Source organism: Tupaia chinensis, unplaced genomic scaffold (assembly GCF_000334495.1).
Source record: "Tupaia chinensis unplaced genomic scaffold, TupChi_1.0 Scaffold143602_1, whole genome shotgun sequence".
In the NCBI taxonomy this organism is placed as follows: domain Eukaryota; kingdom Metazoa; phylum Chordata; class Mammalia; order Scandentia; family Tupaiidae; genus Tupaia; species Tupaia belangeri.
The window spans coordinates 2,768,138-2,781,706 of record NW_006203448.1 but is presented as its reverse complement, the minus strand read 5'-3'; the positions used below and the strand labels follow the sequence as shown (position 1 = coordinate 2,781,706).

General features: G+C 50.0%; 1 protein-coding gene across 4 annotated transcripts in view; it reads left to right on the top strand.

Annotated features, from left to right (window-relative positions):
• Window positions 1–13,569, top strand: part of NUP214 (nucleoporin 214) — a 113,326-nt gene that overhangs the window by 99,365 nt on the left and 392 nt on the right. For all 4 annotated transcript variants that reach the window (XM_006164334.3, XM_006164333.3, XM_027766655.1 and 1 more), the window contains 4 exons: window positions 3,844–3,996; window positions 8,258–8,429; window positions 10,649–10,788; window positions 12,598–12,622. In XM_006164334.3, the coding sequence (XP_006164396.1) occupies window positions 3,844–3,996; window positions 8,258–8,429; window positions 10,649–10,788; window positions 12,598–12,622 (490 nt within the window). The remainder of the gene's footprint in view (window positions 1–3,843; window positions 3,997–8,257; window positions 8,430–10,648; window positions 10,789–12,597; window positions 12,623–13,569) is intronic.

Below are 13,569 nucleotides of genomic sequence, written 5' to 3'. Positions count from 1 at the left end.
CTGCCTCCTGCCCTGTGTTGTGTTATATACACCATGACTGAGTGTGGACTGAGGCCCTCCTGGAGCCCAAGCAGGAAGCTGTCCTGAGAGTCTGCCTTGGGACACATGGGACTCCCATTCCTCATCTCACAGCATCTTCCCGGCAGCCTGCCATCATCAGAATTGCTGTGGGACTCAGGAAGGTTAAGTCCTTGCCCAAGGTTACACAGCTGTTAGGTGATCTAACTCAGGCCTGACTGCAAGCCTCAGGCTTGCTCCACTGCAATATGCTGTGAAGATCTTAAAGGCAGAGGACTCTTAAAGAGAGAGAAGATACTGAAGAAACTTCTCAGTGCTCTCTGACTTCTCAGAATTTAGGTCTCCTGGCGTGTCCCACCAAATCGTTTTACTTCTTATTTTGTAAGGTTATACCAAGCTTCAGAAGACCCAGCCCCTGATCTTACACTAAAATTTGTTTGCTCTTTGGAATTTTGCATCGCTGGCACTAACAGTCAGAAAATTGCAGCTCTCTGTTCTTGAAATACCAAGTAAAGGATTACCTGAGAAGCTGGTTTTGTCTCCAGCGTCAAATGTGCTGCCACTGATAGCACCAGCTGTAACTTGGGCTACTCCGCAGGTATAGATAAACTGTTCCAGAGGGCATTTTGTGGGTCCCACCGGGGCTCAGTGATCCTGCAGTCAGTCCTAAATGTGATATAAAGGGGTTTCTTGACCACTCCTGCTGTAGATGTCTGAGGACTTGACATCTAGGTCATTGCCAGACTCTCAGATTGTCAGCAGCAGTTGTACAGAGTGGTGGCCGAGGCTCTGTGTTTTGTAGTTGGTGCCTAGAAATCCGAAGTGGCTGTGTCCCTGCAAGGAAGCCACTTATTTCCCGGGTTGTAGCTCGAGCATAGTGACTGCTACTAGCGGTGTAACCCAGTTGATTATCGCACAGGGTCAGGCTTGGTTACAGAGTGAGGTGAGAGACTGGAACACTGACGGCTTAGTGGTGGGCCACCGGCAGAGCTCAACTTTGAGAGTAACTTTCAGTGCCCTCCGCCCCTCTCGCCTTTACCGTGAGCGCTGGTTGGCTTGGGGAGAGACTGGCCTGTCCAGGCATTTATACTTCTCCCTTGACATTCCCAGTGATTACCCAGAACATGCATGTCACAGCTGTCTTTGGGCTTTCATCCCATTTCAGGAAAGCTTCTCCCAGCTTTGCTGTCAGTACAACTCATTTTAGTAAAACTCGCACCTAAACATGGTAGGAGATCGGGCCCAGGCAGTGGTGCAGTGGTGACCTCAGTGGACCCACATGGAGAAGGTTTTGGGTTCCCATCTCAGATCTTAGGACCTTCCAAGCATACCAGCTGCCTGTGTGCTTGTCTTTGATCCAGACTGGCTGAGCCCTGGGTGCATCATGGCATGAAGATCCTACCTGGGTGCCTGTGTCTGTTTCGCTGTCCCATTCTCATGGGAGAAATAAATGAATGAGCTTTAAAAAGAAAATGAAGCCAGCAGGTAGCATGGTGGTTGGCACTGGATCCCACATAGCCAACTGTAGGGTTCAAGTCCCCTACCCAGCAGTTTGGAAAAATCATGTTGGGCACATATACAAAATGCTGAGGGAAGACACTGCAGCGAGGCCACCCTGCGGAGTGCTTTCTCACTTTCCCTCTGTCTCTGGTGAGCGCACGCGCCCTGTAACAAAAATAAATAAATAAATGGGTGGGGGAACGTAAGTTATTCCGCCTCTTGCCCTATCTGGAAAATCCCTGCTATATAGTGTGCTGTTTGTCTTACCTGAGCAGTTGCTTCTGCGTGTATGACCTTGGACAGTTACGTACATCTGTCAGCCTCACATTTCTTGTTATAGACGAAAGCACTTCTCAGCCATCTTGTAGAAGTTTCCGTTTTTCTTTCACTTCTGGAGCGAATGGGAGTGACCCACTAGATAAACATCTGAAAGGTTAAGGGCTTAATTACACCGCTTAGCCAGAGGAAATCAGACTGGGCGTCTCCTTGGCCTCTCTGTCATCCTTACCCTCCCAGCCTCCCTTGGACCTGCCGTAGTAGCACCACTGAGCAGCTCAGGCAACAGCCAGATGCCAAACTTGACTTGCAAAAGCAGAACCCCCTGGGAGCCATTCTGCTTGGTTTGGATTTTTCCCTAACTTTAATTCCCCTGGATCAACAAAATTTGGTGTTGGCCAAATTCATTTGAAACCCAGTGCCATTCTTCAGAAGGAAGCAGGGCGGTCTCTGTGAGGCTGAGCCGTGGGCTCCTGTGGCAAGGCAGGCCTGCAACCTGGCTGGCACCGGATGAGCTTCCCCTGAGCAGCTCCTCAGGGCCTCCTGCTGCCCCTTCATCTTGTGCTGGGGTCCAGCCTTGGCGGGCGTGGGTTGACGCGTCAGAAGCGGCGCAGGTGAACAGAATTAGGCTAAAACATCAATACTTTTTAGTATGTTTTTAGCCGACTACAGTCAGAGCAAAACTCCAGGCTGCAGCCCTGTGGCTATTAAGACATGCGTATTTATTGAGGGATGTTTAGGAAGTAAGGAGGGTGAGGAGTAGTAAAAAATTTACTTTAAGGAACAGGGTATACAAAGCATGGAAACAATAATTATAAGACATGCTGTTTGTCTTGTCAGATTAGGTAAAAACCAATCGCAGTTTTTAGGATGAAGAAGTCCGTTTGTCTGTTGTATCTTCTTCTTAAATCTTAATTACTGGGAAGGGTCTTTTAAAGAGGGGGCTTGCAGGATGTTTAATAGCCTCAGTCCCAGGCCAGTTTGATAACTTTAGTCAAGACCTAAATAGAAATCTTGTCTTGTTAAGTAAAGACACCGTTAATATATAGACTGTCTATACATTACAACAATAGAGGGTGAGTCTATGATCTTATATGGGAAAGAAAAATAATCTTGTAGCTCAAGAGACAACACAAAATGTTTTATTAGCAGTTTTTAATAGTCAACAGCACATAGATAAACTCTTTGTAGTTGAAAGCTACCTGTTGCTTTAAATAAGAGCTCCCAGCTAAGGTGGTTAATCTTTCTCTGGAACCCTCGGGTTTGTTCATCCTGTCTTCCCCAGTCAGGCTTTTCCTTCCTTAAAAAAAAAACATGGGTTTTTGTTTTATTTACTGAGTCTGTCAATTAGTGAGTTCTTTTGTTTTATCTCTGGGTAAATGTGCTGACTTTGCCTGGCACAAGCTAACTTTGGCCCATAGCTTTAACAAGGGGTATGTACATAAAACTAGCCTTAAACTAAATCTACATATGTTACTAACACTAATCTGGTTTATACTAACTTAATCTTAACATATGTTAACTTTGGTTAAAACAGACAGGTGGGGGAGTCTCAAACTTCCCGCCCTCCTCTTAGGGAACCACATTCCTACAAGATCACTAATTGTCTTTATTGTAATGGTTGGGGGTGATATCTTACCCTTGCAGAGTACCGTAATAACAGTAAATCTCACGGCAGAGAAATTAACTACAGGCCCGTAAAACGACGCAAAGAGGGTTAGTAAACCGCTGGCCTTGTCTCGCAGTTTCTTCCCAGCCCAGGCCATGCCTTTAGAAGTGGGAGACAGCCTCTTTACCAGCTTGTGTTGTCTGCATGGCCCCGTCAATCTTGTGCCCGTAGACCAGTGCCAGGAAGTCCTTAGCTCGGCACTGACATGATCAAAATCCCAACTCGAGTGCAGGATGTCCAAGAGGGTATCTGCTGGTCTGCAGCTCGGCCCCCTTGGCCTCTCGTCTGCTTTGTCATTCCTGTCTCCACAGACACCCAGCTCTGTCCTGACAGGTGAGACCTTCACTCACACCTCTGACCTCCCCTTCCCATCCCTTCAGATACCTCCAGCCTGTTCGGGAACAGTGGGGCCAAGACGTTTGGTGGCTTTGGCAGCTCAGCATTTGGAGAGCAGAAGCCTGCTGGAACTTTCAGTGCTGGAGGAGGAAGTGTGGCGTCCCAAGGCTTCGGATTTTCTACCCCCAATAAAACAGGTACTCCCGTACAGATAAGCCCTGATATTTGTATATGTAGTTATTTATGCTAGATATACAGAAAGCAAGAGCTCAAAGGCGGTTACCTCAAGGGAACAGGACTGGACTTTGAGTAAAATTACTTTTTGAAGAATAACATGTACGTGTAAGTATCAGCATGTCATCGACATACAGTTCAGTTCAATTTCACCCTTGGAATACACCCTCATGACCAAGGTATTCCAGCACTACTTTTTATCCCACCACTACTTTTAAGTTTATAAACCGTATGCGTTTTATAATCATATGTTATGCATTTAGAATTTACAAATTTTAAAGAATAGTGTTTGTTTCGGTACAAAAACATGTACTTCATGTTTGTGGACTGCCTCTCTGCCTTGTTTCTGTCTCAGATCTCCAGAGGATTGCACTCCTGCCCTGGTGGTAGAAAGTTATGTGCAAAGATTTTTGTAAAGATGGGCAACTTGGGAAGGCTGCTTGCTGAGAAAGTAGCTCTTTAAAGCAAACTCCCCATGCTAATTGGTTGGGATTCTTGGAAACCACATTCATCCCAGAGGAAGGGCCCTACCTGAGGACTAGTGCATAGGTAGCTCTGACTTAAGAGCAGACTACCTGGAGGCACATGTGTTAGAGCCTCGAGTGCCATGGTCCCCAGATGCTTCGGCACCTCCCCTCTGACCTGGGTACCTTGCCTTTTAGCTGCTAGTTTTATTTTTGTTTTTGCGGAAGTTTTTGCTTCAGGGTGTGTGTGTGCTCACTAGAGAGAGACAGAGACAGTGAAAAGGAAAGTGAGAAGTCACCCCCTGGGGGGTGGAGTAGCCACACCACAATCCCTTCTTCATTCCCCTCCTGGCATTGTGGACATACATGCACGTGTGCTTGGTGTGAGTTTCAAGCCACTGGGTCCGGGACTTGAACCACAGTTGGCCATGTGGGAGTCCAGTGATGTAACCACTATGCCATCTGCTGGTCCCTAGCTTCCAGTTTTTAATACTCTTCCTAGGATTCAGAATATACAAGAAATGGTCATTGCAGTTTTATTTTGGTCATGCACATACACACACACACACACACACACACACACGCACACCAGTGAATGACTTTAAAATGAAAGGCTGTCAGAGCTTTCATTCCTAGTTACAAAGGTAAATATAAACATTTGACTGAAAAATTTTAGTTCCATAATCATCAAGACTTTCCAATTTTTTTTAGGAATCGATAATGATTTCTTTGACTCTTACATTTTTCTTACACGTGGTTCCTTGTCCTGGGATTATGTCCCCCGTATGATCTGAGAATCTGACCCTTTTATTTTTTCAGTCTTAGAGAAAGTACATCTTTCCACCTTTCATCATATATTTTTTCTAAGGTTTTTGCCATAGGGCATGTGTGCTTGCTGCAGAAGTGACAGTGAGAAGTCACCCCTCCACAAGGGGGGGTGGCCACATCGCAGTCCTTCCTCCTCCATTCTCCTCCTGATATTTTCGGCATGCATGCACAAGCACCTGGCCTTATTTTCAAGCCTCTGGGTTCAGGTCCCGAACTGCTGTCGGCCATGTGGGAGTCCAGGACCTTAACTACCATGCCACCAGCTAACCTCCCTTTCAGGAGATTTTTATGCTTCCCCCACCCCCCCACACACACCCCTTGAAACCATCTAGATAGAGGGATCTAATGGATAAAACTACCTTTCAAATGGATGGGGTGAACAAGCTAGCAAACCAAATGCTGAAGTGAGGGTGGGGAGAAGACCCTGCTCTTGTGTTTCAGGAGCTCTGTCTGCTGCAGAGCCTCACTGCTTCTCAGAGAGCTCTGTCTGTGGAAGCAGCACTGTGAAGGCTGTTTCAGAGGAACTAACCTTCCTGCCCAGGCTGTCCAGATGCCAGAGGCCTCAGACTTGCCACGTCCTGCTCTCAGGGGGATTTTAGGTTGACAATTTGGGTGGGCCTTTGAAAAATGCCAAGAATGTCCATCTTCTTTTCAGAAAAATTGCTTCAGAAAATAATACTGCTGGAGATTATCTAAAGAGAGGACAGGAGGTGGGACAGACTGAAACCCTGGCCTACGGGGTCTGCACCACCCTTCCATCGCTGGGGTGACAGACTGAGTGAAGGGCGCAGAGGGCCGCGTAGTGGGAATGGGGGCTTTAGAGTCCCGTGGACCTAGTTCCAGTCCCAGCCCCCATACCTAATTATGGCTAGTTAGACAGGTGAGGTTTTCTTCCTCACCTCTGAAGCGGGGATCCCACACTCACTGGGAGGATTAAAGTGAACTGTCTCAGGGCACTTGGCATCGTAGCCGGCACATGGGCCTCAGAAAGTCAGAGACTTACTGCTGTGGATTATTAGTGAATTTCTGCTGCTTCCAGAAAAAGAAATGATGAAAATATGGCCATCTAATAAAATCAAATGCCTGCTAGCATCCTATAGTGATGCTGTCTGCTACTTTTGCGTGTGTCCAAAAGTAAGACCGGAGTGTCTTCCTGTTTCACTTGGCTGTGTCCCAGCTCTGCTGTCGGGGGCCTTTTCTGTGTGTGTGTGTTCACCGCCTCTCCCCTGTCCAGGTCACTTTCTGTGTCACTGTACATCCTCCACCCCAGCCCCCCACTTTCCACTCACCTTCCACCAAGCAGTCTACACAGCCTCAAGCACAGACAACTACGAAGTCCTGTGTGTGTCTAGGGAGAAAGAGTAACTGGATCTCTGACCAGCCTTAAATAATTCAGCTGCGAGGGTTTTTAGCACTTTTTTTTCCAGTCTGTTATATTTGTAATCCAGCAGTCGCCATTATCATGGCTTGGAATTTCACTCAAGGTTTTCAAGTGCAGGATGCTAACCCAGACACGAGCCTTAGCAAAAAGTGTCTTCTCGGCCGTGCAGCTGTAGTTAGTGGGAAATAAATCGAATCACAGAATCACAAGTTGACTAAGGAACTCTGCTGACAGCGTTTCATACCCAGTGTTTGATCTCTCCTGATCCAGGTAGCAGGAGCTTATAGTGTGATTATGTTTATAGTAAGAAGGCCAGATTCACTCCCTTAGATACACAGTCACTTTCCGAAAGGGGTGAGAGTGCTGTCCCCTCCCTGCCACCTCAGACTGGTCGTGTTGGTTGTCCCCCGTCTAGCCTGCAGCTCGTAGGCCCACTTTCATCTTAAGCATTGTCCTCCCTGTTTCGGTGTCTGCCCTCAGACCACGTACTCCATCCCACCCAGCAGAGTTCACCGAGCACATTTGCTGATGCCGACAACAGCTTGGCCGCATCCTGGAGGTTGGGGAAGCCCCAGGAGCAGCAGCACTAGCTCTCAGAGGAAGTTCACCTTCCCGCTGATTGGCGTTGCCCTCAGTCAAAGGCTGTATGTACATGAGCTGGCCCTCTGTGATCGCCCGCGGCCACGGCGCCGTCTGGGCAACTGGCGTTCATTAGCTTGCAGACGGCGCCTGGCCACGGAGGCACCCTCACAGATGACCTGTGATTGCGTCAGATTCATGCAGCAGCCTTCCTCCGGAGAAGAAACTCGGTGTGCTTTTTATTGAGTAGTTGCAGACTGCAGAGAGAAAGCATTTTTAAAAAATTCTTCTGTACTGAGAGAGGGACTCTGGTGAGAGACGTGCGAGCTGTGAGGCTGTAAATAAATAAAAAGCACCTGGCTGGGTGCCAGCCTGCGCGTCTCCATCTCTGCTGTGACCTAGTTCATGCATTCTCCCTGGGAGGGGCGTTGAGCCTCTGATTTTGTAACTTGGGTGTCCACGAAGCTGGATGCCTTGCCCATGTGCTGATACATAATAGAGTCTGTCATCTTCTGGCAGCTGGTTGGGATTGGAGTTTTAGTGGATGGTTTGCAGTGAGGAGCTCAGAGCAGTTCAGGGGAGTGGGAAGGGATCTGGGTTGCGCCGAGCTGAGCGGGCTTAGTGGTGGTCAGCCTCCCTCAGACTTCACTCCAGCCAGCCCACCTGCCTGGGAGGAATGGGATGGGGAGGGGTCCTTTGGCAAACACAGGATCTGAGGAAGCACTCCTTAGTGGATCCCAAGGCTCCTGTGCTGGGGGGCGGCGGGGGGTGGGCGGGCTGCTTGGTTTGGGGTTTTTTGGTTGTTTTCTGGGTTTGCTCTATCATTACTGGTTGCCCTTTGTTACAGTCCTTTGTGTTTGAATTTCTAACATCCTGTTTCCCCTTTTCCCTTCCTCTTCTGATTTGATTTCTCATGGCTCACTGTCTCCTCCTTTCCTCCTCCCTGTTTCTGTTTGCCTCTGTTTTGCTCAGGTGGCTTCGGTGCTGCTCCAGTGTTTGGCAGCCCTCCTACTTTTGGGGGGTCCCCTGGGTTTGGAGGGGTGCCAGCATTCGGTTCAGCCCCAGCCTTTACAAGCCCTCTGGGCTCGACGGGAGGCAAAGTGTTCGGAGAGGGTACTGCAGCGGCCAGCGCAGGAGGATTCGGGTAAGCCCCCTGGGGGGACTAGGGAGCCCACAGCTCGTGCCAGCCTAACCCTGGGCCCAGCACTCCTGTTCTGAAAAGCGCTCCTGTGCTTTCCAAAGTCTTGACTGGGAGCTGAAGAGCCCTCTCTCAGTCAGCAGACAGGCCGCCCGGAGCTCCCTGTTGCTCTCTGGGTGAGGCTCCTTTCTTTCAAGCCAGGCCCTGTGCACACACAGGTGGGCGTCAGCTCTGTGGCTGGCCCCTCCTGTGCATAGCACTGGTCACCAGTGCTATGTTCTCCTGGCGGGGCTGAAGGAAGGAAAAGACCCATCTTGGCTCCTTTACAGCCTAGAGTACCCTCAGGTCTGACTCCTGATAGGAAGTTCCGACTCATTTTCCCCAGATTCTTCCCTCTGGGGCTTGTCATGCATCAGGCCCATTGTCCTGGAACAGCAGCTCCTGTGTCCCCAACTCCATTCTGGACACCCAGGGCAGGTATTCGGCGCCCTGGTCAGCATCTCCTTCCAGGGCCACCCTCCACCCTGAAGGGTCCTGGTGCTCTCAGCTTCAGAAGCTGCTCCTTGTCACCTTACATGCACCCTCACCTCAAAAATGCCGTGTTAGGGGTTTGCTTAAAAGAGTCCCAGTATTTCAGTCTGGTTGCCAAAACCCCAAGGAGAAAAGCCTTCTCCACCCCACCAGATCCCAGTAAAATGAGTCTCTCGTTCAAAAGAGGCACGAGTGCCTGAGTGACTGAAATGCCTCTCGCCTGATGGGCCTTGGGACGCAAAGCTAAAGACTGGGTCAGGAGGGGCTGTTTGGGGCATCGTCAAGGTACTTGGGGTGAGTCTTTGCAAGATGACGGCATTTTTCTCTTGGAAATAAACTGAAGGATGTTCTGATTCACACTCTCTCATCCACGAAGGAGGCTAGAAAGTCTCAAGGAAGTGAGCACATTGGTGTGTTTCTTATATTTGATACAGAGACTTACAGGATTTTCCCTTCAGGAAACCCCAAGAAGTAAAGTCCAGGAGAGTTAGGGGCCGTGTTAAATTAGTAGTCTTGGCAGAACGCGGTGTCCACCATCCTCTGTCAGGACAGCCCAGCACACAGCCCTGCAGAGTCACAGGGGAGTTCAGGTTGACCACGAATCTTGAGATTTTATTTATTTGTTTGAAACCAGCTGTTCCTTTACTAATAGGAAAGCATTATTTGGCCTTGTGGCGTCTCTCCCACAAGGACCTGACCAGCTGGTTTTCTAGCACAGGGCTAACAAGGACCAGCTTGGATATTAATCTCCATAAGAGCCTGTTACCTCTTTCCAGGCCCTTGACCGCGAGCCTGTGTCTGGCAAGCAGCAAAGGGCACAGTCGTGCCTTGTGGACCAGAGGCCTGAGGCAGGGGCCACTGCTCGGGACAGAGCAGCTTCCTGTGTGTCAATGGCCCTCACCTCATCTTAAGACTGAGTGGGAGAGGAAGAGTCTGAGGACTTGTAGACCCCGTTTTTTTAGGGCAGGCTCGGCCCTAGGCACCCTCTCCTTTCCTGCGCACGCGCTCCATTTCCCTCACCTAGTCACCTCCTACCCAGAGTCTCTCCCCACCCCGGCGAATTCCTCTGGAGATGACTCAGGCTCTTAGCTCTTGTCACAGCCTCGTTTGCTGGACCGGATCTGGAGGGAGGTCCCCTGAGTACAGTTGCCCGAGGAGTGGGGAAGACAGTAGTCCTTCCTGCACTGTTTAGCTAGTGTTTACTGATTCAGGAAACAAACTCAGAATTCAAGTGAAATGACTTGGAAACAAAACAGTAAAGAGAACAGCCATCTTTGTATGTAAAAGACCCTTCGCCTCATTTAGAGTGAACAGACTCATGAAGGGAGGAGGAAGACAGGTGACTGGGGAGGACAGAGGTGCAGGAGCGCTGCTCTAGTGTGGCTTAGCCTGAACCCGGGTGCGGCACAGGCTGTGGGAGCTGGAGCGGGGGAGCCTGGGGCTGCCTGGTGTCCGGGCGGTGTGTGGGAACGCACAACAGGCCTGTCAGATCTCACATCACAGTCCATCGTTGGGTCTTCCGAAGCGTCCAGGTAGACGCTTGCTCTGGGCCGTAGCCCGTTCTTTCTGAGGCTGCTCCTAGAGGCCAAGCCTGTCACCTCAGCTCGTCGACCGGGTGCACGAGTCTCGTGGGGCTAGGCTGGCTGGCGACTGCTGTTACTTGCTAACCACAAGCATTTCTCACCGGAACCCAGGTTTGGCAGCAGCAGCAACACCACATCCTTCGGCACCCTCGCCAGTCAGAACGCACCAACTTTTGGGTCACTGTCACAGCAGACGTCTGGTTTTGGGACCCAGAGCAGCGGATTCTCTGGTTTCGGCTCAGGCACCGGAGGTAGGCAGTCCCTCACAAAGACAGAGTCTCTCCTGCCTTTTCTCAAGCAGATGTTTCTCCCCAAGAAATGGATGTTTTGACCTGACCATTTAGTTTAGTGTTTTCTAGGCTGAAAGTGGTTGAAAACTAAGATGTTCCTCTTAGATCTTAGTCAGTCTTAACTTTGTGCCATTTCATACCAAGTGGAGAAATTTCCAACTTGATTTTCTGATTCAAGCATCCCAGATAATAATGGCCTTACTAGATCTTGGTTTAAAAATCCAAGCCAGCAGACTCAAAAATAAGGTGTAGGGACTTCACAGAATGCCCTGCGTTTATATAACACCCTGCTTCTTCAAATACAAAATGTGTGGAATCAGCAGATGGCGTCTTGGTTATGTCGCTGGACTCCCACATAGTCAACTGCGGTTCAAGTCCTGGACCCGATGGCTTAAAACTCATACCAGGCGTGTGTGCATGCCTGCCCAAGATCCCAAGAGGAGAATGGAGGAGAAGGGATTGTGGCGTGGCCATCCCCCATGGGGGGTGATTTCTTACTTTCGGTATCTGTGTCCGGAGGTGGATGTACCCTGTAGCAAAAATCTCTCTCCAAAAGAAAAAAAGATGCAAAATGTGTGTGTGCTGTTTTGTCCTTCTGACAGATGTTAACAGGCCCAGAATTTAGGTATCTTTGTTACTTACAAGCGGAAAAAAACTATTACAAAGAACTGATATGTCCATTCCCACGTCTAGCAGCAGAGCCAGGCCTAGAACCCACATATCTTACTGCTCTGGCCCTCAAAAAGATGAAGAAACAGGGAACTAGCAGTTAGCGTCATGGCTATGTCGCTGGACTCCCACGTAGTCGACCGCGGTTCGCATCCCGGACCTGGTGGCTTAAAACTCACGCCAGGCGCGTGTGCGTGCGTGCCCAAGATCCCGAGAGGAGAATGGAGGAGAAGGGATTGCGGCGTGACCATCCCCCTGGGGGGTGATTTCTCGCTTTCTGTCTCTCTGTCTCTCTCTGTCTGTCTGGTGAACGCACGCGCCCTATAGCGAAAAAAAACCTCTCCAAAAAAAAAGAAAAAAAAAAAATGAAGAAACAGGGCCAGCAGGTGGCATGGAGGATAAGGCAATGTTCTCCCACATGGCAGACCATGGTTCACGTCCCAAACCTGGAGGAGAAGGTTCAGTGTGTGCAGTGTGGCAATCTCCCAGGGGGTGATTTCCCTCACTGTCTCTCTCTGACAAGTGTACATGCCCTATGTGGGGGGGGGGGGGTTGGGGGGGTGGTAAATAAGCACGAGGGTAGAAAAATAGGGGAAAAACAAAGTTTCCTAAAGGATTTGTGTGATGCAGTGCCGCTAAATGGGAAGGTGGGGAGGAGGGAAGACCTCCAAGATACCAAGACAATGACTCTAAGACTAAAGGGCAGGGTCTGCAGGTAGCATGGTGATTAAGGCTCTGGACTCCCACATGGCCACCTGTGGTTCAAGTCCTGAACCTGGCAGCTTGCTTTCTCACTTTACCTCTCCCTTTTCCTCTGTCTCCCTGGTGAGCGTACATGCCTTGTCACATAGTGATAGTGATAAATAAAATTAAATTAGTCTTTAAGAAAAAAAGAGTAGAGGACTTCCCTTGGTGGAGCTGAGCAGCTCTGGAGGATGAACCCAGCATAGGAGGTCTGCTGCAGTACCTTCCTGCTATCCCACAGATGGTAGGCAAGGAGGGCTTTCAGTAGGAGGCGGGAGAGCAAGGACGTGGCTTTGAGGCCGCCCTTGTCTTCATGCTACCTGTGCATTAACACTTCCCTTCCCGTCTGTTTTTCAGGCTTCAGCTTTGGATCATCTAACTCGTAAGTGTCCTCCAGCTCTGAGTCTGGCCCCAACCAAAAGCATGAAGGAAGGCTGGGAGAGTGTGTGGGCCGTGGACACCACGGGTGCTGATTCTGCTGGAGCCGTGCATTTGTCCCCACTGTCCCTTCCCATGTCCTGACAGTGTGGTTCAGGACCAGGCTTTGGGTTTTGTGGGTTTGTTCATCCCTGCAGTAATATGACAGGAGGTGCCAGGCCTCTCTTCCCCAAGGGCCGTGGGTAAGGGGAGGACTGTGCCTTCTCGAAGTGGAGACCTGGAGGGCAAGTCTTCCAGGTGCTTGTCCTTATTTCCCCGCTAGTGTCTCAGCATCGTCCTGAGCTCTGAGCCCTAGGCCACTGCCAGGTCACCTGTGTTGATCTTACCCTGTGTAGAATCGCTCCATGTTAAAATCCCGTGTCCCAGGCCAGCTGGTGGCATAGTGGTTAAGGGGGCTGGATCCCACATGGCCAGCAGTGCAGGTTCAGTCCCAGACCCGGCAGCTTGAGAAGCACTGGTCATGTGTGCACCCACGCCCAGGATTCCACACGGAGGGAGAGAGAAGGGTTAGGCATGACCATTCCCCATGGGATGCTTTCTCACTGGCCGTCTCCCTTTTTCTGCCCCTTTCCTCTTAGTACATGTGCCTTCTGTCAAAACCAGAAAAATAGGGACCAGCAGTTGGCATAATGGCTATGTCGCTGGACTCCCATGTAGTCGACCGCAGTTTGAGTCCCGGACCCAGTGGCTTAAACTCACGCCGGGTGCATTTGCGTGTGTGCCCAAGATCCCGAGAGGAGAAAGGAGGAGAAGGGATTGCAGCGTGGCCATCCCCCCGGGGGGTGATTTCTCGTTTTCTGTCTTTATCTCTGTCTCTCTGGCGAGCGCATGTGCCCTATGGCAAAAACCTCTCCCAAAAAAACTCGGGGGGGGAGGGAGGCACGCAACGAT